At 35.3% G+C, this 26,367-nt stretch overlaps 1 protein-coding gene across 1 annotated transcript in view; it reads left to right on the forward strand.

Moving 5' to 3' along the window:
* Positions 1-1,603: 1,603 nt before the first annotated feature.
* Positions 1,604-26,367, forward strand: part of LOC129805862 (uncharacterized) — a 161,493-nt gene continuing 136,729 nt past the window's right edge. Inside the window, exon 1 of the mRNA XM_055854085.1 lies at positions 1,604-2,698. Within this exon, the coding sequence (XP_055710060.1) occupies positions 2,638-2,698 (61 nt within the window). The 5' untranslated portion in view covers positions 1,604-2,637. The remainder of the gene's footprint in view (positions 2,699-26,367) is intronic.

Consider the following 26,367-nt stretch of genomic DNA (forward strand, 5'->3'; position numbering starts at 1 on the left):
TCGACCACCATCGAAATCAGCTGATGCCAGGAAAAATCAAAACAAAGGAAATTTTACTCATGAAACTCTTGTGAAAACTTTTGAAATACATTTAAAATGAGTCTAGGCTTAGTGAAATTAAAGTTTAGTATAAAAGACATGTAAATAATGTGAATTACATTGTTTTGAACAACTGAAAATATTTCCCGCCTTGGACATTTTACTTACACTAGATGGCGCTGTTCTCAGTGAGTTATCTAATCGAAAAAAATGAAGGTGTCATATCACTTCTCCATTGCTTCTTTGAAAATCGATTAAAAGAGCAATGGCCCAGTCTGTTCAATGCTATTCACTTCTCCATTTCTCCTTTGAAAATCGATTAAAAGAGCAATGGCCCAGTCTGTTCAATGCTAATGGGTCACGTGGTAGAGCACTCGCTCTATGATGCAAGTGTTCCTGGTTCGAATCCCCTTTAGGTCACCAGGAATTTTTATGGCATTGAAGGTGTTCGAATTGCATCTAGTAAGCTTCACTGCACTTGATTCCAAGGGACATGGGACTGATAACCCCATCCCGTGTAAGAAAAAATGATAATGTATGTCTCGAACTCCCCTTGTGGGAAGGCCTAGTTCCTCTATGGAACGTTGTGCCACCATTATTATTTATTATTATTTATAATCATAATGTGATAACATTTTTATATTTGAAATTTGAATATCAAAAAATTGTGTATATGCATAAATCCAATTGTACAGTACATGTAATAAATGAAATCGAGGTGGAGGCGCCTGGTCATTTTGTAATTTTTCTCTTTAATTTGAAGTTGATGGGGATTGGAAAAATTAATCAATGAGCTTAATTTCGCATTAATTAATTTAATGAGATTTCTTTTTGTGTTGCTATTAAAAAAGTTTCGATAACACATTATATTTACAAGCTCAGTAAACAGCGAATACATCTACCCTTGAATCTGACTGTTTTTCTGTTGCCTCAACAGCTAATATTGGTGGGTGAAGTTGCCAAAGAAGACAAAGTGAGGGTGAGATTCAAACTTTACGATTAAAATAGTATAAATTTAATTGCAATTCAACAAACGGCAAACTTTTAATCTCCACTTGGGGCGGAAATTCCTTCCTTTAGATACAAAGTTGTTTCATTTAAATAGCTTTCCTATTCACAAAGTACAATTGTCTTTTTATAGGCTATCTCTTTTGAGATTCCTTTCTACACTCATCACTGTCGTCTTTTGGTTCAAAATCATCCAACACAGTGCGACTTTAAAGACTCATTGTGACTATTGTCAACACATTAAATTTTGTTGGGTTGTGTGGGAGGGTGGAATGGGGGTGTTTGGTGGCCAGTCTTGAGGGCTGTTATATAGTAAAAAAAAAATTAAATAAATGGGAAACAGCAAATTTTTCCTTCAAATCACATCACAGCGATTGTGATCTTCACGAAAGTTAATTTCCCTTGGAATTGGGTGCAATAAAAAGTGTCGGACTGGATGCTGGCGGGGTGAACCATGCATCAGGGGTTCGAAGGATGCTGATGCGCATGACAATGTCTCCTCTTTTCTGGTTCATGATCCTTGCTCTCCCTCTTGGCTCATTAAATTCATCGTCCTCGCGGTGTCTTTCTCGGCAGTTGCTCTTTGCTCGTGTTTCCGTCTGCACGTGAAATTTTTCCTGTTGTTGCCTATTACGGATACTTCCGGATATTCAAGTTTCGGCAAAAGTGCTTTGATTGTGTTGACTACATAAGATACTATCAAGAGTATATACAAGAGAGTTTTTAATAGAGAAGTCAAAGGACTTCTCATAAGGTGATCTGCTGGGAAAAAAAGCTTGTCTAAATAGCATTAGGAGTGGTGGGAGTTAATAAGGTTAAAGAAGAGGAGTGAGTGAGCCCTAAGGGGGATTTCGAGTGCCAGAGAAGGAAGAAAAAAAAAGTTAGTTTTTGGGGGTGATGATGGATGAGAAACCTGGACTTTCGGGTTCAACATTCAACTGTGAAACATGATAAACATAATTAGTGAAGCAAAGTTGGGTTGCATATGAGAAGTTGAGACAGAGAGGGTGGTTGGGTCCTGGATCCAGGTACACCTCATTTTAAATATCAAGTGAGTTATGATTTTCTCGTGGGAACTGTGGATTTACGGCTACCACCTCTGTTGCTTCCGATAAGGGTGTCCAGCCACCGAGGGTAGATATACCCTCCTGCGAGCAACAACTTGCCCCGCATTCTGTGCTGCTTTTTTTTTACCATCATCCACCGCTGAAAGCGACCCAGCTAACACCGGACGGAATGGGTGCAGAGCATACGAAAATGTTGATAAATTATGCACCAAGTAAAGCACTGAAAGCGCTCTAAGTGATTGGTCTGTGTGCTGAGAAAACTTCCATCAAAGTAAAGAGTCAAGGAGTGTGGAAGAAAAAAGTGGATAGAAAAAAAGTTGAAAATAAAATGAGTTATAGAAACTTTGTTGAGGGAGAAAGTTGAGGAAAAGTCCAGTGGATAAATTCAGCAGTCGTGCTTTTTTTCTCTCTCAAGTGAAAAATTTTCCGCCGAAGTTTTCACTTGGTATCAGCAGTTGATAACCACAAGAACCTAAATCCGACGAGTTCAAATTTTGTTCAAGTGCAGTGCCCCTTCTAGAAGATGCAGTACCTAGCTGTGTCAAATTTAAGATACACCCTTCTGTTGCTCGTGATAACTGCAGGTGAGTACTGCCTGTCCTATCGTAGATAGGTGAAACTTGCATATGGCATCAAGCTGATGTCAAGACGAAGAATTTCACGGAGAATTATATTTCATCTCCTACGTCTCCTATCCTGCGCTCCTCCGTATGTTATCCATTCTCGTCTTACATGGATTACCAGTGATAATCACATTCTTGCTGCAGGGCCCTCCCACACATCACGTGTAGAGGAGTGTATGCAAGATTAGACTTACAAATTCATCCACTGCACACACACTTTAATATCCTAAAGAGGATTCATGTGAAGAGATTTACGCTGAGAAATCTTTTGACGCAGAAAAGCATCCTTTAGCGCTTTTGGAGAAATAACTCCATGGGAAGAGGTTCTTTAATCTGACATCACATATGTTTCGCGAATCCGCATGAAAGGGCCATTTATCAGTGAATCATTTTATGTATATAGCACGAATGTCAAAGAACTCACTGTTTTCTTGAACTAGTTAAAAAACAAACATAATTTCTAATGGTTTTGTTTTCACTGAACGTTCAATAAAATTTCATTACTATGAAAATTTAATAAGTTAATATTCCTGAATACTCTAGATCAAGAACAAACTTTGTAATATAAACTAAACCAAAATTTCGAAGAATTATTTGTTTGGAAAAATCTAAAACGATTTTTCTAAGAAAAATATCATGTTTCTTTATTAATTAATATTCTTGGCACTTGGGGAGATGATTACACTAGTAGAGTCTGCATTTATTTTATAAAAAATAATGCAAGAATATTATTAAAGTGTCTCAAATCATTCCTCAAACTAGCGTGTCACAAATGTTTTTTTTTACGTGGAGACACTGAAACTTAATGGAAAGTTTGTCCTAAAGAGAATTCTGATATAATTCGGAATTGTGCATTAAAAGCTTTTTAAAAATACATAATTTATAATGCTCGTTAGAATCATACAAAAAATTTTGTTGTACAAGCGACTCTGTTGGAGTCGAGATGCAATATCTGTAGAATTTTTACAGGGTTAAGCCAGAAATAACTTCACTTTATACCCAAGCAGCATATCTTGGTCATTTAACTGTTGAATAACGTTTTTATAACTTGTTTGGTTGAAATAACCGTATTTTAACGTTGACAGAATGATAATAATCTCTGGTTAAGTTATTTTGTGTTATTAGGGTATTAGGTTTGATACCCCTTACCGCCCAAGAACAAGAAAGTTTTGTTGTATAAAATAGTTGTTATTTAGAAATCGGGATATTTTTCTCTATTATCCTTTACAGAAATTGGTTATATTTAAAAACTTTTAAGACCTAGTGTAAAAGAAGTCTCTGTGCAAAGCTGGTGATCCGACTTCGAGTTGCTTTTAGAAACTCAGAAATTATCCATTTATGATAAAAGTTTTTGTTTTTAATAAATTACCCCTTGATAACATAATCTAACGGCGTTATCACACTTGCACATTGAAATTTTAATGTGATTCACATTAAGGGCAGAATCACATTGACAGTAAAATGCTCACCGTCACCGTCAAAGCCCTCACCGTATTTCGTTGATTTACGCATTTTCATTGTAATTTTTACGCAAGTTCTCAATTACCGTGTTACATTATCTCATACTCGGTGGCATTAGGTGAAAATAATATAAGAAAATTGAGGAAATAAAACGAAAATGCGATAAATGGTGAACAAAAAAACTGTACGAAAAACTGTAGCAAAAAAATCCTACAGTTTTTTGTTTTGCTCACCGTTTATCGCATTTTCGCTTTATTTATTCAATTTTCTTATACTATTTTCACCTAGTGCCACCGAATATGAGATAAGGTAGTACGGTTATGGAAAATTTGCGTAAGAATTGCAATGAAAATGCGTAAATCAACGAAATACGGTGAGAGCTTTGACGGTGACGGTGAGCATTTTACTGTCAATGTGATTCTGCCCTAATTGTCGCTTGTGAGCGTCCAAATATGTCATTTGTGTCTTTGAGTCACTTAATATTTGGGGTTTTTCTATTTATTGATAGAGAAGTGGACTTGGCCTGCAAAAATAAGTTTAAATTTATATTTTTCATAAATATTTTTCACATTAAAAAATTAAAGAGAAAATCGTATTAATTTTTCGCATTAATGCCATAAATCAATTTATATAAAATTTTGCGGGCCAAGTCTACCTTTTTATCAACAAATAGATCAAATTTTGAATATAAAATGATTCAAACACACAAATTACACATTTGGACTCTCACCAGCGATAATTAATGTGAATCATATTAAAATTTTAATGTGCAAGTGTGATAAAACAGTAAAATTGCTAAAATCGAGAAAAATCGAAATTTTAATGTTTTTCTTAAAGAAAACAATAACTTATAGATTCACATGTTTCAAAAAGTTTAATTGTTTGATTGATTTGTTTATTGTCATCTCTGTTTTTTGTCCCACCCCCCCCCCCCATGCGGCCATCGCCGCCTTAGCGTCGATTTCAACCTCCAGGACGGAAACGATGGAAAGTCCCTTCATCGGTTGTATATTTCGCGACCATACATAAACACGTAGGTCACATTACATGGGAAAATGGGTATGATCACAGAGAGAAATTAAAGAAAACCTAGCTATAAAGGATGTCTGGCTTCTTGCATAGCACGTAAAAGTTAATTTATAGTAAGTTCTGTATGATTAGTCAGAAAGAATTAAGATTCGTCAGCAAAACAAAAGAAGTTATACTAATGCAAGTTCTACAAGTATGTATCCAAGTTTTGATAAACGGAAAATAAAGAGTTTTTTTTTTCATTTCATTTAATATTCTTTTGTCGGCTTAAAATTGTTTATTATTAAAAAATAACTTTAAAAATGATTTTCAAATCTTTCATATACATTTTTCAATATTTGTATTGAATAACATTCATAAGATAAAATTGCGATTCAAAAATAGAATGGTATTTCATAGATAACTGCATTGCAAAAGTTTTTATCTGGTTTACTTTGCATTCAAACAACAAATTCAAAGTTTACCACTCCTGAAATTAACAACAATATTATGTTTTAGTTATCGATTATGCGAAAACCGACTCTATTTTGTTTGAATGGGCCATACTGAAAACTCAACTAGTGCGAATATTTTCATTCACAGATACATATTGAGAGATATTTTACTAGATTATTGAAATTTTCAAATTTTGAATGCAGATTAGTCACATGCTATTGGAATACATGCAAATATTGTATGTTGCTAGAATATTATTATATTATAGGATAAAATTTTGTCGCATTTATATTCCTTTTTTATATAAAAATACAATAAAAAAAACAGATTAAAAATATAAGTGATATGGAAATAATTTTATTGCTGAACATAACTCTTGAATTTTAATTCAAAATGCTTTTTAATGTTACTATCAATTGCATGCTATTTAAGCTCAAATTATATTTCTAATTTAATTTAAATTATTCTATAAAATTTTAAAATTCTCACGAAATATATAATGTGGAAAAATGTGATATAGAATTTTACAACAAAAAACTATTCATTCATTAATTGAGATAAATAAAAAACTGTCTCTATAAAATTTATCTACGCCTGAAATGCATGTTAAAATAATAATTTTTAAAGCTGAGCAATTTTCAAAAGTAATACATCGAAATAAATTTTCCTAGGGCAGATCAGCTTAATTCAGAATCCACCCCAAATGAACATTTTTCACAGGATACAGAATTTTTCTTTAATACATAGTTAGAGAGAGTGGGGCAGTTAATGACAGGACTGTTTCAATTTTTTAATATTTTTCTTATCTTTTTGAAAAGATTTGGATAAAACCTTTATATTACTGACCGGTAACTGAGACCCATATGTTCATAAAAATAATTAATTTCGTGATACTTCTCGTATCAGTTTTGTAAATACAACAAAATGAAACTTTTTGTAATGTCTTATTTTTACCAATTTCGTAACCATTGTGATTATCTATCGAAGTAACAAAATTGTATTACTTTACTAGTGGTTCTATGATTATTATAAGGCAATTACCATTGAATAAATGCTAAAACTGTTCTGGCAATTTTGATTTGAGTTCCGAAAGTACATAAGGGGCAGTTTCATGGAAGCATATGGAGAACGTTCCTGTGTTCAATAATTTATTTGTTTTCTAATTTGAAATTCACTTAAAATGATCACTGAAAACATTTTCCAGCTGTTTTGATGATACAGTTCGAAAATTTCTGAAAGTAGATTTCCTAAAAAATAAATAAAACATAGAAATCTTCTAGTGTTTTTAAATGTTTAGGACGGTAAATTTAATTATTATAATAATTTACTGGTCGAACTCAGACAGCAGTTTTATAATCGACTTAGTAGTTATAATTGACTAGGGCTTAAACGGTAAGAGATATCAACCTCCGGTCTTCGGTGACACCCCAATAAAAAACGATATCTCTAGCTTTTTTTCTTTTCTCCCCTATCCCTACCAGCCCTTACAAAACCATGTTTTTTTTGTTTTTCTCGGAAATGGTTCCTAGAATTTCTTTTAGTTTTGGATATGTTTTAGAGGTTTTATGGTCGAGGAGCACATTTTGTCCAAACAACTCTATGACCTAAAAAATCGCTATCTTGAATTCTTCAAGGAAAATGTTTTTATTACTTTTAAAAAGGATCTATTTTTCAATCGATTTGGTTAAGTTTAGATTTTTTGGAAAGGTCTTGAAATTTTAAACCCGATTGCTTCGATCGGTTAAGTACCCGTGAATGACCAATCTTTTTAAAATATTCTTTTTTCTGTTTGTAAACTTGTTACCCATCTAGAGGCGAAACGGTAAGAGACACAAACTTCGGACCTTCGGAGTATTAAATCAGGGGCCTATCGACATAAAAGTATAAAAGTCCTGTAAAAGTAATATGGGAAAAATATAAAGTATTAAAAGTTAGAGTATGTGCGAAGTCTGAAAGCTTTACCCTACATAAGATAACTCTTAAAATTATCGGTATAACTATTTTATGCAAATGACGTCTATTGCTCGAACTCCACAAAATTTTCACGTTTACTCCAGGAACTAGTGTTTTCAACGTATCCTCACGTTTTAGACTATTTATGATAAGTGATGTTGTTCTGTTTGTCCGTCCGGCTGTCGACAGCTTTAGAGGCTAAACAGAATGAGACTTCAGACCGTCAAGGGATTTTCAAAAAGTCGCCTCAAGAACCATTGAAATGCCCGTTTTCCCCCACTTCTTCGCATCCGCTCAAAATCATATTTTTGATTTTACGTAGGGGGACGTTCTACCATACACGAAATTACCGTTAAAGGTGAAAATGGCTTGAGTCTATTTCTCAACCGAAAGTGTAATTCTTAGGCTCTTTGAACAATTGGAATTTTTGAGAAATTTGAACAAATTTCAATCAGATATAAACCGATAGTAAATCGGTTATAATCCGATAAATAATTTTATCCGAAAATCAAATATATTACTCTTAATCTGTTTTTGGCGATCTTTTGAATGATTTATGAATCTATTCAAACCAGTTGTAAACCGCGAAATGCTGCGAAAATACTTTTGAGGTATAGAGTACAAGTTATGAGTTCGAACATATCGCAAAGAATGCGACATTTCTCCATCCCTTTTATTTTATATTGCATCTTTAATGTGGGAGTAGGGAAAATGATGACATACGTGCCCCCAATTCTGATCTCTTCAGTTAAATTTAATTGCACTGTCTAGCATGGAAATGGGAAATTGATCCAATTGACAAATGCAACCGACACACTCTAAATGAATTTCTATATGGCTGATTCAACAAATAAATATAATGAGTTTGAGGTTCTAACTAATTTCAACCATACAATATCAATTTCAGCTTCAGGTTCTACCATCTGTGTATAATCTATGTTAAAAATAATTATACCTTTTTCGTCCACTATGGTCAGCCTCAAAATATTGGGAACGCTTTGTTCACATATAGTGGAAGAAAATATGACATACATCGTTAGTCAAGCGCTAATGAAGCTTTTACAAACAGTTTTCATGTTTGGTAATATATGCAATTTCATGGTATTTTAACCATCTAAAGTGGCAATAATTATGCATGTGATTGACAATCGCATCCCTATCCTTTGCTCCCCTAGCATCCCGAGTTCAACATGTCAAGTAGAATAATGGTGAATTGAATTTAGTCATTACACACTCTTGACACTATTATGATAATTTTCATGAACTCAAAATATCCATGACGTAGTAGCTGCATACTAAATAATGATTCATGAATGAAATTTTCCCATTTTCTGACCAAGATTATTTAGCACTGCTGCCACAAAATACAACTTATCAAAAATATGTATATATTTGACCAATGTGGCGTAAACAGAAACATTATATATCAAATCAACAATATTGCTGAAATTATAGTGTCACTAATTTTATATATACATCCATGTATGTGCATAATCTTGGAATAAATATACAAAAACAGTATCATTTATCTTGAAATTAAAGTTACAATGATAGCTTTTAAAAGCAATCTGTTTTTTTTAAGTTGAAAAATCGGTTACTTTAGTTTGAAATTTTGTTATATAAAAAATTTTTGGTCAGTAAATTAGCAAATAAATATGGTAAGTGAAATTTCAAATTAGTTACTAGTGGCTCTGACACATCTTTTTGATAGACAAAATTTCATGTAATCGAAATTTACATCCCATTCTTTCTCAAATATTTTGCATAAATCTATCCCAGTCTTTTTGACTCTTCTTCTTCTTTTGAACTTCACACCAAATTAAATTTAGTTTAATTGAATTTTAAGTGCGAAAGAATGAAACATCTATATGTAAAATATTTGAGAAAAAAAGGGATTGAATTTCGATCACATGAAATATTACGATCTATAAGGTGTGCCCGAGCCATATCAGGAAAATTTCCTAAACAAAAAATTCACTTCTCTTTCTTTCTCAAAAGATTTGCATAAGTCCAACTAAATTTGATTTGGTGTGATGTTCAAACGAAGAAGAAGAAGAAGAGTGAAAAAGGTATGATGCACATATGCAAGGCTTTAAGAAAGAAATAGATGTAAATTTTGTCTTTATGAAATTTTCCTAATCGAAAAGGTTTTGACGAAGACATAAATAATGCAAAATAGGCATTAAAAAATCAATTTTAGTCAGTAAAAAATTCAAATGGCTCTTCTTAATTTTATTTTTGCCAAAATACTTTGTGATATGCTGTAGCCGGGGAGGTTAAGGGTACAAATAGACTCATACTGATTCTCAAGAATATTAAGCATATAAAATTGTCAGTAATAATTTATCCCAAATTATCATACACTGAGAGCTTAGGATCTTCGATTACAAGTCCTTTGCATAAATTTTCTTTACCTAATCTTTTAATACCAAATTTTACAGGCTGAATATTCTGAAGGATCAGCCTGAGTCTGTTTCTTCAAGATGTTTGCTTTAGGAAAGGGCTGCTTACTTTTGTTTTTTTTTATTATCTTAAATATTTCCAAATAACTAGCGAAGTAACATAAACTAGTTATAGTTATCTGGTAGTTTCATTATAATAAAAACGTGTATTGCACAGATATAAAATTTGAAAATATATGGGGCAGTTTCAGGAACGTTAATGGGGCAGTTTACTGTGTGCCATAAATAATTGTTTCAATTTATATTATTAGAATGTTTATTGAGAAAAGTTAAAAATTTATTTTTCTAATAAACTTTCAAAATATACTTAAAGTAAATAGAATACTCGAATAAAAAAATTAAGAATAAGACGGTAGCCAATGACAAAAATTTGTGTTGGTTTTTGTAAATCTATGTTATTCTAATGTCATACAAATTTGTTGTTTTTGTTAATGATTCAACACGGTTATTCCGTGGTTCCTGATTATTTTACTTGTGATACGATTAATTCCTGTTATTATTGTTATCCTGTTATAATTATTATTGTTGTATACAAGAAAGGAACATTCAATTGTCCATAATTAATCGGTCCTAGGCAACTTTACCGCTATATATTTCATTTGATTCTAAGAATTATGAAACTGATGCGATTGATTCTATGAATTTTGGTGGAAAATGTATCGGTATTCCTAACTTCGATAACTCTTTGTTCGAGTATTTTTTTTTAATTTCAATATTCTTTAAAATTGTAAAACAGTTGTTTAATTCTTCGAAATGGTTTGTTTACGAACTTGAAATTTTTTTTTGAGAGATTCACAATAAAATTAGTGTTTGCAGACTTATAAACAAATATTTCTAAATTTTTTTTTAATGAAGTTCTAGTATAAGAATATTATTCTTTTTTAATGTCTTCGAAGTATAATGGATACATTGACAGGCTTTCCGACAAATAAATAAAAGCGATAAAGAAGTCTTTTACGTAGCGGAGGGTGGGGTAGTTCACGCATGTATTTCTTTAGATAGTAAAGATTCTTAGGAAGAAAAATAATTACTTAGGAATTGTTCTGGATACGTATTTTAAGATAGTCAATACTCAAGAGAAACTCACTTAACACAGTTTTGAATATGGTTTTACATTCGTTTAGCAAATAGATCATGAATAAAAGTTAAGCTGAATGAAGTGCCACATCTTTCCATTCCTCAATTACTGAAATCTGTTTTTCCTCGTGTTATTGCACAATATTTGCCATTGATAATTTACTTGTTGCCTGGAAGTGGGTTCTCAACCCTATAAATTTCAAATGTTTTGAGAAATAATAGATAATTTCAATACCTTTCCCAAATGACTGAATTCGTCTCAAACACATAATTAGTTTAATTAAAACTAAAGAAATTTAAAAATAAAACGAATAATAAAATTTTAGAAATTAGAAATATTAGAAATTTTTTATTATTATATTCGTTAAATATGTACCACAAATTCACACTGTGATTAAGCAAGATTGTGTCCAAAAACTTTTGACGCAATTGAATCATTAAGCAAAATCATTATACGAGGTGAAAAAACACATTGTTTTGTATAGTACGCCCTACTACTCTTCCCTTACTTTAATTTTTAAATGGCATTGCAATCTTCGTCTCAATCTTTAAAGCTTTACACTCTAGGGGAAATGCTTCTAATTTTGTCCAGTTTCTTATTTTGGACACTTTGAGGATAACATTGGACACTAAAAATAAATTGATTAAAATGATGGATTTTTATTCCAATATTTGATGAATAATGAATTCTATCTAAATATTTGTTCTTTTTGGAATATTTTAACACTAAATACGTTAAAATTTGAATATGATTTGAGTTGAAATTGCTTTGCTGAAAATTCAGTGTGAGCAATTGCTTACGAGAAATATGACAGAACTTCGTGGCTTACTTCAGTCTTATTTAGTTTTGGTGAAGTACTAACAAAGTTTGTTCGCTGTTTTTGAGTGATATTATTGAATATTCATTGAGTATTGTGTTGATTCACGTTACTGATGATTTGTACATTTGACCTGAAGTGAGATTTGCCTTGTGAATTATATTTTTCGTGTGAAAAATGGGAAATTTTTTAAGACATTCACCAGTGAGGTGATGATTCTTATTTTGGACAGGTGTTTTCCTCACGAAATTTCGTGAGGTTTTAGCTTTTGTGATGACTAGGTTGGACAAATGCCTGAAGAAATGAAGGAGCATCATCTCTACGAAAGAGATGCAGTGAGAAATGCCTTGAAAGGCTCCCGGAAAGGGCAGGGAATGAGCGAATCCGCACGTACTTGGAGCACCGAAGTCAACTCACTTTAATGAATGATATGGAAAGTTTCTGGGCGTCTTGTGACATTCCACGTTTCCCTTACATGACCAGGAAGAGGACTTGGTAAGATTGGTTCATAAAATGAAGAACAATGGGCATCCTGTTGAGGCGGATTATCTGTCCAAATTTACAGACAAGTTGTAAAAATTAATAACCAAGTTGTCCAAAATAAGAGTCAAATTCACCTCTACATATCAATTCATTTTTAAACGTATTAAAACTAATTTTAGTAAAAATGAGATGATAAATAGCTTGCCAAGTTTCTAAACAATCCTTCTGAAAAGAGAGTAACAAGAAAAGTCAATTAGTATTGAAAATATGGCACTTCAAACTTAGGATATCGATGCTTATATGCAGACTGTCCAAAATTATAAGCACTTCCCCTAATTAAAATTAGAATATCTCCTCCAAAGCGTACAATCTTAAGAATAAATCTACGAAATATCCGGAATATTTTTATCGTCTCAGATTTACCATCTCTCTTTGCCCTCATAAGCTACTCTAGCACTTTCTTCAGTATTCAGTTTTATTGCACATTAATAGCAAGACCACAATCAAATTTATGCATTATAGCAATTGCAAAAATCCACATAATGTAGCAAATAAAATTTTCCAGCACTGAAAAGAAAATTATGTGTAATTCGAAAAATGAAAATGTAAATTCTTTTAGTCTCTCGCGAAAGTTGAACCGCATCGTCTTTTGCCTCAGTTTTGCACACAAAACCCTACCTCATTTCGCGGCTTGAGACAGCGATGTGCTGAGGAGGAAATGAAAAATATTCACTGAGGAGAATGGGAGTTTTGGTTGGGTGCGGGTGTTTGATGGGGACCCACAGGAAATCGCTGTATGAAAAGTGAATAGGGCAGGGGAGAGGTGCGGGAGATGATGTAATAAAATTTTATCTTTTTACGATTGTGTAGTAGTCCTCTTTTGCTCCTCAACTTGGGAGTCCCTTTGCCATCTTTCTAAGAAAAAAAGCTAGTGATAAGTCTATATCAGTTTAATGTAGGAGAGATTTTTAATATATACCATCTCTGAGTGATAGTAAATTCAATTTGAAGCTGAAGTTGAAATATGAAATTCGCGGATTTTTGGTTTAGTTTGTGAATAAATTAAATTTGGCTGAGATACTTTACCCTTTTAATTTTAGTTTTAATTTCAATTTTGGGTGGATTGACTATTGTGTATGAATAATCGTAAACCTAAAAATGTTCTGTAATTTAGCTAAAAAAAATTTGACATTATTAGACACTATAGAATACCCGTAGTGTTAATATGAAGAACACCTAATATCCAAACAGTAGTGCATAGTATTATAAGTGGTTTTTTTGCATATGGATCTCACATGGTACGTTTGGTAGAGTCGAGAATCCAAACAAAGAATCTGTTCTTGTTTTTTTCCTAAACGTCATTTTTTATTATTTTATTTATTTTTTCCTGTTTTGCCCTATATTATCCGTAATATCTCAGGTTCTAGTGAACAGAGCTTAAAAGGGCTTGGAAAGCGTCCCAGGTTTTGCGAAGTACTCGAAGTCTTGACGTCGTGACTTAGATGCTATCCCTCAAAAGTACTTTCGCATCTTTCGCATCATTTACCGTTTACCGGTTCTCAACCGATTTAAACGGATTTGTAAATAAAATGATAAAGTAATAAAATTGATTTTCGGACAAAAATTACTTATCGGTTCATCACCGATTCGCGCCTGATTTGAACGGATTTATAAATCACTCAAACCCCGTAGACATTTCACTTATGCCGAAAACTGATTGTCAATATTTCTTACCGTTCTCTCTCCAGAAGCGTTTGTACTCCAGTACACGGACAGGACGGGACGTCTACGTAAAATCGATTTTTAGCACACATCATATTCATGATTTAGAAGTGTCAAAATGTGTTTATACAAAGTTTGTGCGAACTGTTTACCTTGGACCACAGAAGCTGAGATTATAAAGAATTTCTGCTAAAGTATTCTAAAAAAATCCTACTTTCGAGCATTTGTGAAATGCTAGAACTTTTGACTTGCTATACACAGAAAAAAATATTTTGTAAAATGTTCGTAAATGTTTGTGGATTCCTATGGGGAGTTACGAAATACTCGTGAATCGTATAACCCACAAACAAGTTCGTAAAAGTTTGTACTTTTTTCACAAACATTGTTCGTAACATGATCATTTGACGAACATTTGTACGTAAATGTTCGTAAACAAACAAAAAATGTTCGTAAAATTTTGTCATTTGTTCGTAAATGTTTGTTTTCCTGTCGAACATTTCACGAACATTTACGAAAAAATGACAAAATTCTACGAACATTTTTTGTGTGTTTACGAACAAATGTTTGTGAAAGTACAAAAAATGTTCGTCAAATGATCATGTTACGAACAATGTTTGTGAAAAAAGTACAAACTTTTACTATCTTGTTTGTGGGTTATACGATTCACGAGCATTTCGTAACTCCCCCATAGGAATTCACAAACATTTACGAACATTTTACAACATATTTTTTCTGTGTAGGGGGAAGTGGGGTATCTTTGAAATTGGGATTTTTCTCCTATGTTTAAGTGGAACTGAGTCATAATGTAATTTAGCTTCTCAATTTGTTTGTGCAGCTAAGTTAAATCACGATAAGGCTCAATTTTATTTAAAAATAGGTGAAAATCTTTCAAAGGTGCCCCACTTCCCCCTACCTCAAAAGTGTTTTCGCATCATTTAGTGTTTGCGATGTGACGGTGGGAGGAAAATGTAGGATGTATCAACAGTCTTTAGGTCGACTTATAAGGGTTTCCCCGAAGGTCCCAAGTAGACTCAGTCCCGGGATTATGCACATTTTCAGGACTAAAAAAAACGCACGAAATGACATTATGTATCGAGAAAATTTGCATATCCGGAGGCGATTTCTTTTGAATGAATTGGCCGTAGAACGAATTTCGCGCGGAGTAAAAGTAGTCAGAGCAAAAGGATTCAACTGTTTAAAAGAAATTCATCAACAAACAGTACTCTGTGGCCAGAGTTCTTCAATAAATTGTTAGAATATTTAATTTTTTTACCTTAACAAAAGAAATAAAAGTTTTATTCTGAAAAACAAGCATAGTGTGTTTAAATTTCCCGTGTTACAAAATAGAATACATTCTGGAGTACTTCAAAAAATGATTTCATAAATTGACTCTAAAAAGTAGGTAAACTTGCATAATTGTATGTGCATAATCTCGTCAGATACATAATCCCGAAGTGCATAATGCTGAGACTGAGTGTATATCTTTTACTGTTTGGCCTTTAGAGCTGGCGACCGTCACACGGACAGACGGGCAAACAGCGTGACATCATTTCTCAGAAATCGTCTAAAACATGAATAGGGGAATGTTGGCATTGTTCGTACAGAGTGAACCTTCGAACAACGAAAATTTTCTCTTTGTTTGCAGAGAGCTAGTTTGTCATTTCCTAGCCATAAGATAGGGGAAATGCTCATAATTTTGTCCAGTTTCTTATTTTGGACACTTTGAGGATAACATTGGACACTAAAAATAAATTGATTAAAATGATGGATTTTTATTCTAATATTTGATGAATAATGAATTCTATCTAAATATTTGTTCTTTTTTGAAGATTTTAACACTAAATACGTTAAATTTTGAATATGATTTGAGTTGAAATTGCTTTGTTGAAAATTCAGTGTGAGCAATTGCTTACGAGAAATATGACAGAACTTCGTGGCTTACTTCAGTCTTATTTAGTTTTGGTGAAGTACTAACAAAGTTTGTTCGCTGTTTTTGAGTGATATTATTGAATATTCATTGAATATTGTGCTGATTCACGTTACTGATGATTTGTACATTTGACCTGAAGTGAGATTTGCCTTGTGAATTATATTTTTCGTGTGAAAAATGGGAAATTTTTTAAGACATTCACCAGTGAGGTGATGATTCTTATTTTGGACAGGTGTTTTTCTCACGAAATTTCGTGAAGTTTTAGCTTTTGTGATGACTAGGTTGGACAAATGCCTGGAGAAACAAAGGAGCACCATCTCTACGAAAGAGATGCAATGAGAAATGCCTTGAAAGGCTCCCGGAAAGGGCAGGGAATGAGCGAATCCGCACGTACTTGGGGTACCGAAGTCAACCCACTTTACTGAATGATATGGAAAGTTTCCGGGCTTCTTGTGACATTCTACGATTCCCTTACATGACCAGGAAGAGGACTTGGTAAGATTGGTTCATCAAATGAAGAACAATGGGCATCCTGTTGAGGCGGATTATCTGTCCAAATTTACAGACAAGTTGTAAAAATTAATAACCAAGTTGTCCAAAATAAGAGTCAAATTCACCTCTACATATCAATTAATTTTTAAACGTATTAAAACTAATTTTAGTAAAAATGAGATGATAAATAGCTTGCCAAGTTTCTAAACAATCCTTCTGAAAAGAGAGTAACAAAAAAAGTCAATTAGTATTGAAAATATCGCACTTCAAACTTAGGATATCGATGCTTATATGCAGACTGTCCAAAATTATGAGCACTTCCCCTAGATCATTATTAAGCTCATGAAACGAGATGAGAAATGGTAGGTCAGCTCCTTGCAAACAAAGAGAAAATTCGCATCGTTTGAAGGTTCACTCTTTGCGAATTATGCCTACATTCCCCTATGCATACATTGAGAAAAGTGGTCCTCAGGAGGTGGAAGGTGAAATTTTTGGGGGGTAAAAAAGTCTGCAAAAACCATTATGCCTTTGCGTAACCAGGGAATTGCGATACACAATTCTCTAAAATTTGAGACTGATCAGATGCCATACTGAATTATGTGACAATTGTAATATATGTGACCATTAAGAATTTTCCCTAATAGCTCAGGGTGGCGGAAGTGTTGGAAATGGGGGAACGGGGGTGTTTTTTTGGGGATGAGTAAGAGTCTGACGAGCAAAATTAAATCACACACACTTTGATCATCATCATCGGTGTTCTCGTGGCGTCAGGGAGCTTTTCTGCACGCAGTCAAATGGCGGCTTTGCCTTTTCTAAAATGAAATATTGAGTAAGAGTTCCTGATGTATTCATTCCCCAGGAATTGTTGACTCCGTTTTCTCATCCTTTTATGTGGGAAGAGGAACGCGAGGAAGGGGTTCCTTTACCGTCTAAAATGCACAAAAGTGAGTGAGTGAAAAAGCTTCAGAACAACTTCATATAACCAAAAACGATAAATTTTAAAACTTTAATGCACATTTTCTCTTACCCCTTGTGAGTGAATGTGTATATGTGTGTAAAATTTGCGATTTATATATTGCCATATTTTCCTTTGGGCAACTACTAACTTATACAACTTTCATGTATCATTCCACCCCCGTTTTCTCTTAGCATTCGCAATTCAAACTCCCTTTCCCGAGTGACTGGAGAGGAGAAACGGATGAGAAATGTGGAAGTAGGTTTTGGTAGGAATAGATTATATTTACCCACGAAACTACATAGAGAGTGGGAAAAAGCGAAATACTCCCCAATTCCTCCATGCGGGCGGGTATATCATAAGAGCGATATAGAACAGGTAAAGCTGCATGTTTCGCCCAGTACTTAATGGATTAGACAGGATTCGTCTTAAATTTGAAGGCTTATCTTTTTGAGGGCATTTCTATTTCTTTAAGTTGTTCAAAATCAAGAAACCTGTTGCAGAAAATTGCAGAAAGCTAAACAGCTCATATGCAAGTTTGGTCCTACAATGTTTACTTATAAGCTCTATCTCTTGCCTTTCTGGCAAACGACTTGTTTTCCTAAAGCACAATGAAAAGTTATACACTTAAGTTGATCTTCTGTTTTCGAAATAAGGTTTCAATGTTTACGGTATTACTGGATAAATATGTTTTGTTAACATTCAAGTTCTCTGTGTTGAATTCTTATTTTATAGTGTATTGCGATAATAACTTAAAAAAAAATTAAAAAGTCAAAGCACTGGCATATTAAATTCGAATTTAGAATATTTGAAAACGGACTATAGAGTTTGGATATTAAAACCACTGATAAGCTTAGTTTAACTTATTTATTTGAGGTTTCAAACAATAGTATATTTGGAATAACTGCATATTCATTTTGGCGTTGAAATTGGTTGATAACCTATTATTTGAGGGAAATAATTTGAGGCAAATTTATGAATGAATGCTATTCTCGATTTTAAACTAAAATATCTGGAATTTAGATGCAATGATAGAATATATGATATGGTGCAATTTCAGGTACGAACTGCAAATTGGATTTTGAAATTATTTGACAAAAAGACGTTAAACGCAACCACACTTTAGCATATCCGGTTAGTTACAATTGGATTTAGAGTTACTCAAAATAGTAACAATAGTATATTTAATAGCATTGGTTTGTGCTTGTAAAAGCAATTTTATTTGAATTGCTGTAGTATATTTTAAGTCTTTCAAAAAGAGAAAATCAATTTTATTTTCTATTTAAAATACTAAAAGGAATTTAAATTACAAAAACTTACTTGGACAAGAGCATTATTGTAAATTTTTTCTATTACTTATTTTGTAATGAAAACTTGATATTTTGCTATATTAGCTAATTAATTGATTGATAATGATAATTGTGTACGCAAACCAAAAGTCTTTTGAAATGCTGGTACTGCTGGTACTACTTTACTTTACCTGGTTTTTGTGATTGTTTTCTTTATTAGAATTATAACATCTCTAAATTTAGTATTCTCAGAATATTGAAAAAGTAAAGGAAAATTTGGAAAAATGTTGATTTTTTCGTAATACTCGAATTCTTAATTATTTGCCATTTGTAGGATTCTAAAGCTTAAAATAGACACAGAAACTCAATTAATTTTATATTGTGTTGTTCTCAATTTATTACTGCTCGAACTCCAAGGAGAGAGCGGTATATATTTCCACCTTACATCCCCTGGAGACCAATTTTCTCAACAAATCTTCGCGTTTCACACGATTTCTAAGAAATGTCGTCACGCTGTTTGTCCATTTTCCCATCTACCCATCTGTCCGTCTGTCCGTCCGGCTGTCGTCAGCTCTAGAGGCCTAACGGTCAGAGATAACTACTTGGGACATAAGGGGGACCCCCCATAAGTCGACCCAAGGATCGTTAACATGCTCCGCATTTCCTCCCATCCTCATATTTTCACTTTTGGATATGTTTTTGAGATGTCCCAGGCAGACAATTGACAATGTGTGAAAATACCGTTGAATCATTCCTAATAACGGTTTTTTAAGATCAAAGGTTAAAAAAGCCTCTAGAAAGCGCATTTACCTAGTGAATGGGGTCATGGTTGGACTCGTTGGAAAGGTCTTGGAATTTTCGATAAAACTGGACCGGTTCTAATCAGTTGTCAACCGGTAATGAACCGATTCAAAACCGATAAATAATTTTTATTCGAAATTCAGTTATATTAGTCCTAAGTTATTTAGAACAAATGTTTTGAGTGATTGATAAATCCGTGCAGATCGGTTGTGAACCGGTAGTGAACTGGTTACGAACCAACTAATAATTTTTGCCCAAAAATAATTTTAATTACTCTTAAAATTATTTTTACTAAAATTATTTTTAATTACTCTTAAAATTATTTTGTTGAATTTTTCGAGTGACTTACAAATCGGCTTAAATCAGTTGAGAACCGGTAAATGGTAAATGATGCAAAAGTACTTTTGAGGGATATAGCACTGAACTAAGTCACGAGTTCGAGCACTTCGCAAACCCTGGGATGCTTTCTCAATCCCTTTTTTAAAGATAATTTTGGAAAAAGAACTCAATAAAGTATTAAATTGACCTTACTGTTGTATTTTGCGTGACTTTACTTAATCATAATGACTTTATGAGCGGGTAAGAATATATACATATATCACGTTCTCTGAAATCTTATAATGCTATTAAAAAAACTTAGTCTTTACAATTTCCTTGTTTATTACTACCCCAGTTTTCCCCTTAGGTATTTGAGTGTTTTCACAGCCATTTTACAGAAATAAAATTATCTAACGCAACAAAATTAGAAAGATAAGTATAAACTGAGTACGGCTAATAATGTGTTAGGTTTTTGTGTCGTTGGTCTTTGCATAGAATGTTTTATAACTGTAAGATTTCGAGTATGTTAAATTTATAGTGATATGATTTTAGTTATTTATTTATTTTTTACATAAATGATCATTTATGTATCAAGGACTTGGCCCAAGTATGTCTCATGGTAAGGGAAGTAAGGGAATGGGAAATAAAAAAAAACATAATATATTAAAACTAAGTAATTAATCGATTATGTGCAAAATTTTACTATACAGTACTAACCAGAAACCGAAAGATTTTAGATAATGTGTTATGGAAATCTGGTTGTGCCGCACTCAAAGAATTTCTTCAAAAATTAATAATGTTTTGTGAGACAATTAGTTTGCATCCTTGTGATGCAATCCGAGTTGCATCCGCGACTTCCCTATCAAGCGGCTTTATGGCGCAGCTACCGGCCATGTCCAAGCGCTCTCGACAGGGTTTCGCCAGAGACTGACTCAACCCTCCCCTTACGAACTCGAGGCAACCATAGGCGCACACCCATAGCCTCCCCTTATGACCCGGTAGCTCGCTCCTAATCCGCTATATAGACGTAGGAGGAGAGAGATGATGCAACATTCGGCCATACTGATGCAGTGACGTCCCTGGCACTGGCAGAGAGTTCGAACGCGCCACGATCAGTACACCTACTTGTTCAACATCCCTTTGCACACGAACCCATTTCGACAATTCCTAGTTGGCCAAACAAGGAAAATAAAGGTTAAGTTAGTACTCAAGCCTTTAAGGGTTCCACACCATAACCTTACTACTCCAACTTTCCCATTTTCTGGCAGTGTGCGTGAAACACCCCTGCCGGTCAAGGATAAGTCAAGATAGTACGTTATGCCAAGTCGTACCATGACTCCATCAACCTGCGTGACACTCAAGGCCGCACATGCCATGGATCATCACTCGGGTACCAAGTTCATTCGCAGAATCACTACCATTTTCATGCATGGCGCGGAACACCAAGCTTGTCAAGTCGTGATCTCGAATCTGCATTAGGGATTAAGACACAACTTAGTCCTAATACCTAATCATCCAGTGGTTTCCATACAACGGACCCTTCACTATATTTTGGGGACCAACCAAAGGAGAAACCACCAAACCATCTGTCAGACCAAGTTGTCAATTCAGAGTACTTCAAATATATTGAATACTAACAAGGGAATAATTCACATTTCATTTCGAATTCAAACTTGTGACAGATCAGCAGACTATTTCAATCTTCGGACGAAGAATCCACATCGAAGTCAACGAGTTCCAGGTCTGCTCGATTAGCCCATAGCTTCATCTTGTCGGCCGCATAAACCGACTCAAACGGCTTGTTTGTCAGCTGTGTGGCTGCGGTATCCACAACCAGATACCGATCATTTCCCATGACCTTTTCAACAGAATAAGGTCCTCGGTATCTCTGATGCATCTTCCTGCTAGACCCACTGGCAGGAGCATCCCATCGCAGCAACACTAAGTCACCCTCTTCATAACGATGAGGTTTCGGGTGATTCTCGTTGTGTTTTTGAGCTTTGTGCTTCTCTGCCTCAAAAACCTTTTTCGCTGTCAATTCCCTCAGCTCCGACAAATTCATTACTGAGTCACTCCCGACATCTTCCATGACAGCGTTTGCCACAACATTGCCCAAAATGTTCCGTGGTCGGTACCCAAACAGAAGTTCTTGGGGAGAATACCCCGTGATCCGGTTACGAGCTGAGTTCATGTTCCATTGCACAGATGGTAGATGTTTGTACCAATCCGTACCACTTTCATTTTCATTCATAGCCTTCAGAGACTCTCCCAATATACGGAAACGTCTTTCCACGAGACCATTGGCTCGTGGGGTCTTCGCAGCGACCAATGCGATCTTAATGTCTCTCTCACGACAATACTCTTCGAAAGTATTCGAGGTGAAGGCAGTCCCTCTGTCACAGACTATCACAGCAGGATAACCAAAGAATTGACAAACCTCTTCCAAGACTCGAATAACTCCAGCCGTATTGGTTGTCTTTACTGGACGGAGGACAATATACTTGGTGAATGAGTCAATTACAGCCAACACATGTTCACATCCACCTTTTGCTCGAGGGTAGGGACCACAATGGTCCAAGTGGATGACTCGGAACGGCACAGGGGGTTTCTTGAATGCGTGCAATTCAATGTGTGACTCATCCGCACCTCTCTTAGCTTGCATGCAATTGATGCATGAGTCTACATATTTCTTCACGGTCTTCCTCATCCTAGGCCAGTAGAAATCCTTAGAAATGTGCTCAGCTGTTCCGTTGAACGCCGGATGACCATTCCGATCATGAGCCAAATGCAGGAGGTGTAGGCGCATGCCCAAAGGAACGTAGAACTTAAGACCATTTGGAGACTTAAAATACACGCGTTCCCCCTTCAACTCATAAGACTGCAAAATCTGTGCTGCATTTTCATGACCTTTATATTCTCCGTTGAGAACCTTTTTGATTTGTACAATGTCACCATCACGGGTCTGAGCAGCAGCGAGCCAATCCATTTCACTTATAATTTTCAAAACTTGAGCGTTCTTCGGTGGATTGCGACTAAAGAAATCAGCATGTCTCATGTGACATCCATTCCTGAATCTCAACTCAAAATCAAACTCCTGGATATCACACCACCACCTGGCCAATTTTGCAGACAAATCTCTCTTTTCATGGGCCTGTCTAAGGGAATTGCAGTCAGTGTATATAACAAACGACCTACCCAAGAGATAATATCGGAAACGCCGAAGACTTTCGAGAACTGCCAGAGTCTCAAGCTCAAAACTCGAATACTTCGCTTCCGCAGCCGTTGTCACTCGACTAAAATAAGCCACGGGTCGTGACGTTCCCTCCTCATCTATCTGCATGAGGACACCTCCGAGACCAAAGCTCGAGCCATCACAATGAAGCTCATGCTTCATCTTTGGGTCAAATAACGTCAAGATGGGTTTCTCAGCTAATGCCTTCTTCAGAATTTGAAACGCTTCTTCATGATGCTCCAACCAAATAAACTTTGTGGCATCCTTTTTCAGAAGATCATAGAGAGGTCTGGCAATCTTGGAATATGCAGGGACAAATCGGCGGAAATATCCCGTGAGTCCCAAGAACTCACGAACACTCTTGAAAGTTCCAGGTTTCTCAAACTTCTCAATAGCTTCCGTTTTGTGATCCCCTGGTGTGATGCCATCTTGACTCACGTTATATCCAAGATACTTCACCTTTTTTTGTAGAAACTGACACTTCTCAACATTGAGAGTGAGTCCTGCCTTCCTTAGTTCTTTCAATACGCGTTGCAATAATTCCAAGTTTTCATCGATAGTAGTTGTTGGAAGCATTATGTCATCGACATAATATGAAATTCCAGCATCCTTCACAGGCTGCAATACTCGGTTTATTACACGAACGAAAACCGAAGGCGAATTTGTGAGGCCATATGGCACTCTTTTGAACTGATATTGTCCATCGGGAACAACAAACGCTGTGTACTGACGTGATTCCGGTTCCACCTCAATTTGATGATAACCAGCTCGGAGATCTAGGGAAGTGAACCATGTTTTACCAGCCAACTTATCGAGCTCTTCTTCAATCCGTGGGAGTGGAAAGTTTTCATGCTGACAAATCTTATTCAACTTCCTATAGTCCACGCACATACGTGGGCTTCCAGAGGCTTTAGTTACGAGGACAACAGGACTCGAGAATTCGCTATGACTTTCTTCAATGATGTCGTTTTCCAAGAGTTCACTGATTATTCCTCGCAAAATCTCTCTTTGCGCATTAGACACGCTGTACGGGCGATATCGGATAACCTCTGTTGACTTCATGATGAGCTTCATTGGCCCCAAAGTGGTATGACCAAGTTCCATTTGATTCATTGCAAAGCAATCACGATAATCATTTATGAGCCTCATCAAACGCGCCCTATCAGCATCTGACACATCTTCTCCAATTGTCACGTCAGACAACTCAATGGCCCTCTTCTCCTTTGACAACGTGACTGTAAAGACAGGATTAGCTGGAACCAAATGACCATCTTCCTTAGACACCTTGATTATCAAATCGTTGTGTGTCTTGACTAATGTAACTCCTGGTGTCGAGAAAAGATCAATTCCGCAAAGTAGAGGAACTTCTAACAAACCATCGGAGACCACGAAGACCTCCAATTTATGCTTAAACTTCTCAATCTGAATGTCCACCTTGAAACTTCCCAAAGACTCAACTGTGCCACCGCCAAAACCAACAAACACCTTTCTTTCACCTAGGCCAGACCATCCAATTTTCTCAGCTAGTGACTTGGCAATTAGGGTTGCCACGCTTCCCAGGTCAATTAACGCTTCACATGTCTCTCGATTGACCTGGCACTTTTTGATAAGACCTTTATTTGTTAGGGTGGTGGGCCTTGTCACCACCCCGACGGGAAAATCCGACCCTTTCTTTGAACAGTCCCTGACAAGATGTTCTTCGGACCCACAAGCGTAGCACCTTCTTTTCTTTACTTTATCAGGTGCCTTAGAGTTTGATTGCGGCTTCCCCTTTGGAACACTCTCGTCTTTATTTTCTCTTTCGGTCTCATCCTTTGACTTGGAAGCCTGGTCTTTTGTACGGGGATAGAATTTGCGACCAAACTTCTTCGAAGATCCACTGGAAGTGGCCTTATCATTAGAACTGGTACTCGTGCCTGGTTGGTTCTCTGGCTGTCCTTCCTGATTGGACTCACGCTTTGGATTCTTGGTGGTTTGCTCGACCTTTTTCATGTATGACAAAAAGTCGGTGAGAGATCCACGTGGAGCAGCTGACAAGAGACCACGCATCATAAGATTCGGAACACCATCAATCAAATACTGCCGGATGGAGTCCTCATCTAGGTTAATCCTCCTGGCCTGCTTAACCACTGAATGGAAATATGACTCAATTGGCTCATCGCTCTTCCTCTTCCTACCGGCAAGAACCTTGTGGACATCAGCTGATGACAACTGTTCAGGGAAATTCTTCAAAATCTCTTGCTTGAAGTGAGCATAATCCACTATCATTGTCTGCATCCCCTCAAACCATTCACGTGCTGGACCCTTGAGACGGATGACAGCTGTTAGCATGGCACGCTGAGGGTTCATGTCGTACAAAGCCACGACATTGTCCACTTTCTGAAGCCATTCACTAGCCATAGGACTCTTCTCATTTCCCGGTTCAAATGCAGGAATCAAGGCTTCAATCTCTCGAAGGGTTAAGACTGTGGACTGAGAAGCCGACAAATCTTGTGAGGAAAGGCTAACTTGAGAGCGATTTCGACTTGGGCGAGGCATTTCGGACTGTTTAGGAAAAAAACAACACCAATACCCAAGATTAGGACCAGAAACTAACCCAAAAGATTCACAATCGCTTTCTTAGGGACAAGAAAAATCATCAGGAAATACTTGTTTTATTTTTCAAAGGTACCTGGAATAAACATTACCCCCAGATCATGGTAATTTAGGGACAAAATACCCAATTTGGTATCAGGATGGAATAAGAAAATTGCAATGGGCAATAATTCTTTAATAAAAATGTCATATCAAGGGCAAATGTAGAGTAAAATATAGCAATTTCACTTGAAAAATCAATAATTGTTACTGTAAATGATATCGTTGCCATTACTTTCTATTTTTGTGAACAAGAAATCACAAAGAACTGTAATTTATCTGATAAAAATTACCACAACTATTCAGTGTAGCTTAATTTCTTGGAAATTCACTTGCTTTGTCTTTTAAAATGACGAGATTCTTCACAATTTAAAGAAATAAATTGTACTTACAACCTCCCAGCACCTGCAAGACTTATCAATAATTTTCCTCCCTCCTCGATGATAATAATCTCTAAGAAAGGATGAAAATATTATCAGTAAAATAAACATTTCAAATTGCTGCACCAAAACTTCTGCCATGTACTGTAAAATGTACCT

The sequence above is a fragment of the Phlebotomus papatasi genome, chromosome 3, assembly GCF_024763615.1.
Source record: "Phlebotomus papatasi isolate M1 chromosome 3, Ppap_2.1, whole genome shotgun sequence".
NCBI classification, from domain to species: Eukaryota; Metazoa; Arthropoda; class Insecta; order Diptera; family Psychodidae; genus Phlebotomus; species Phlebotomus papatasi.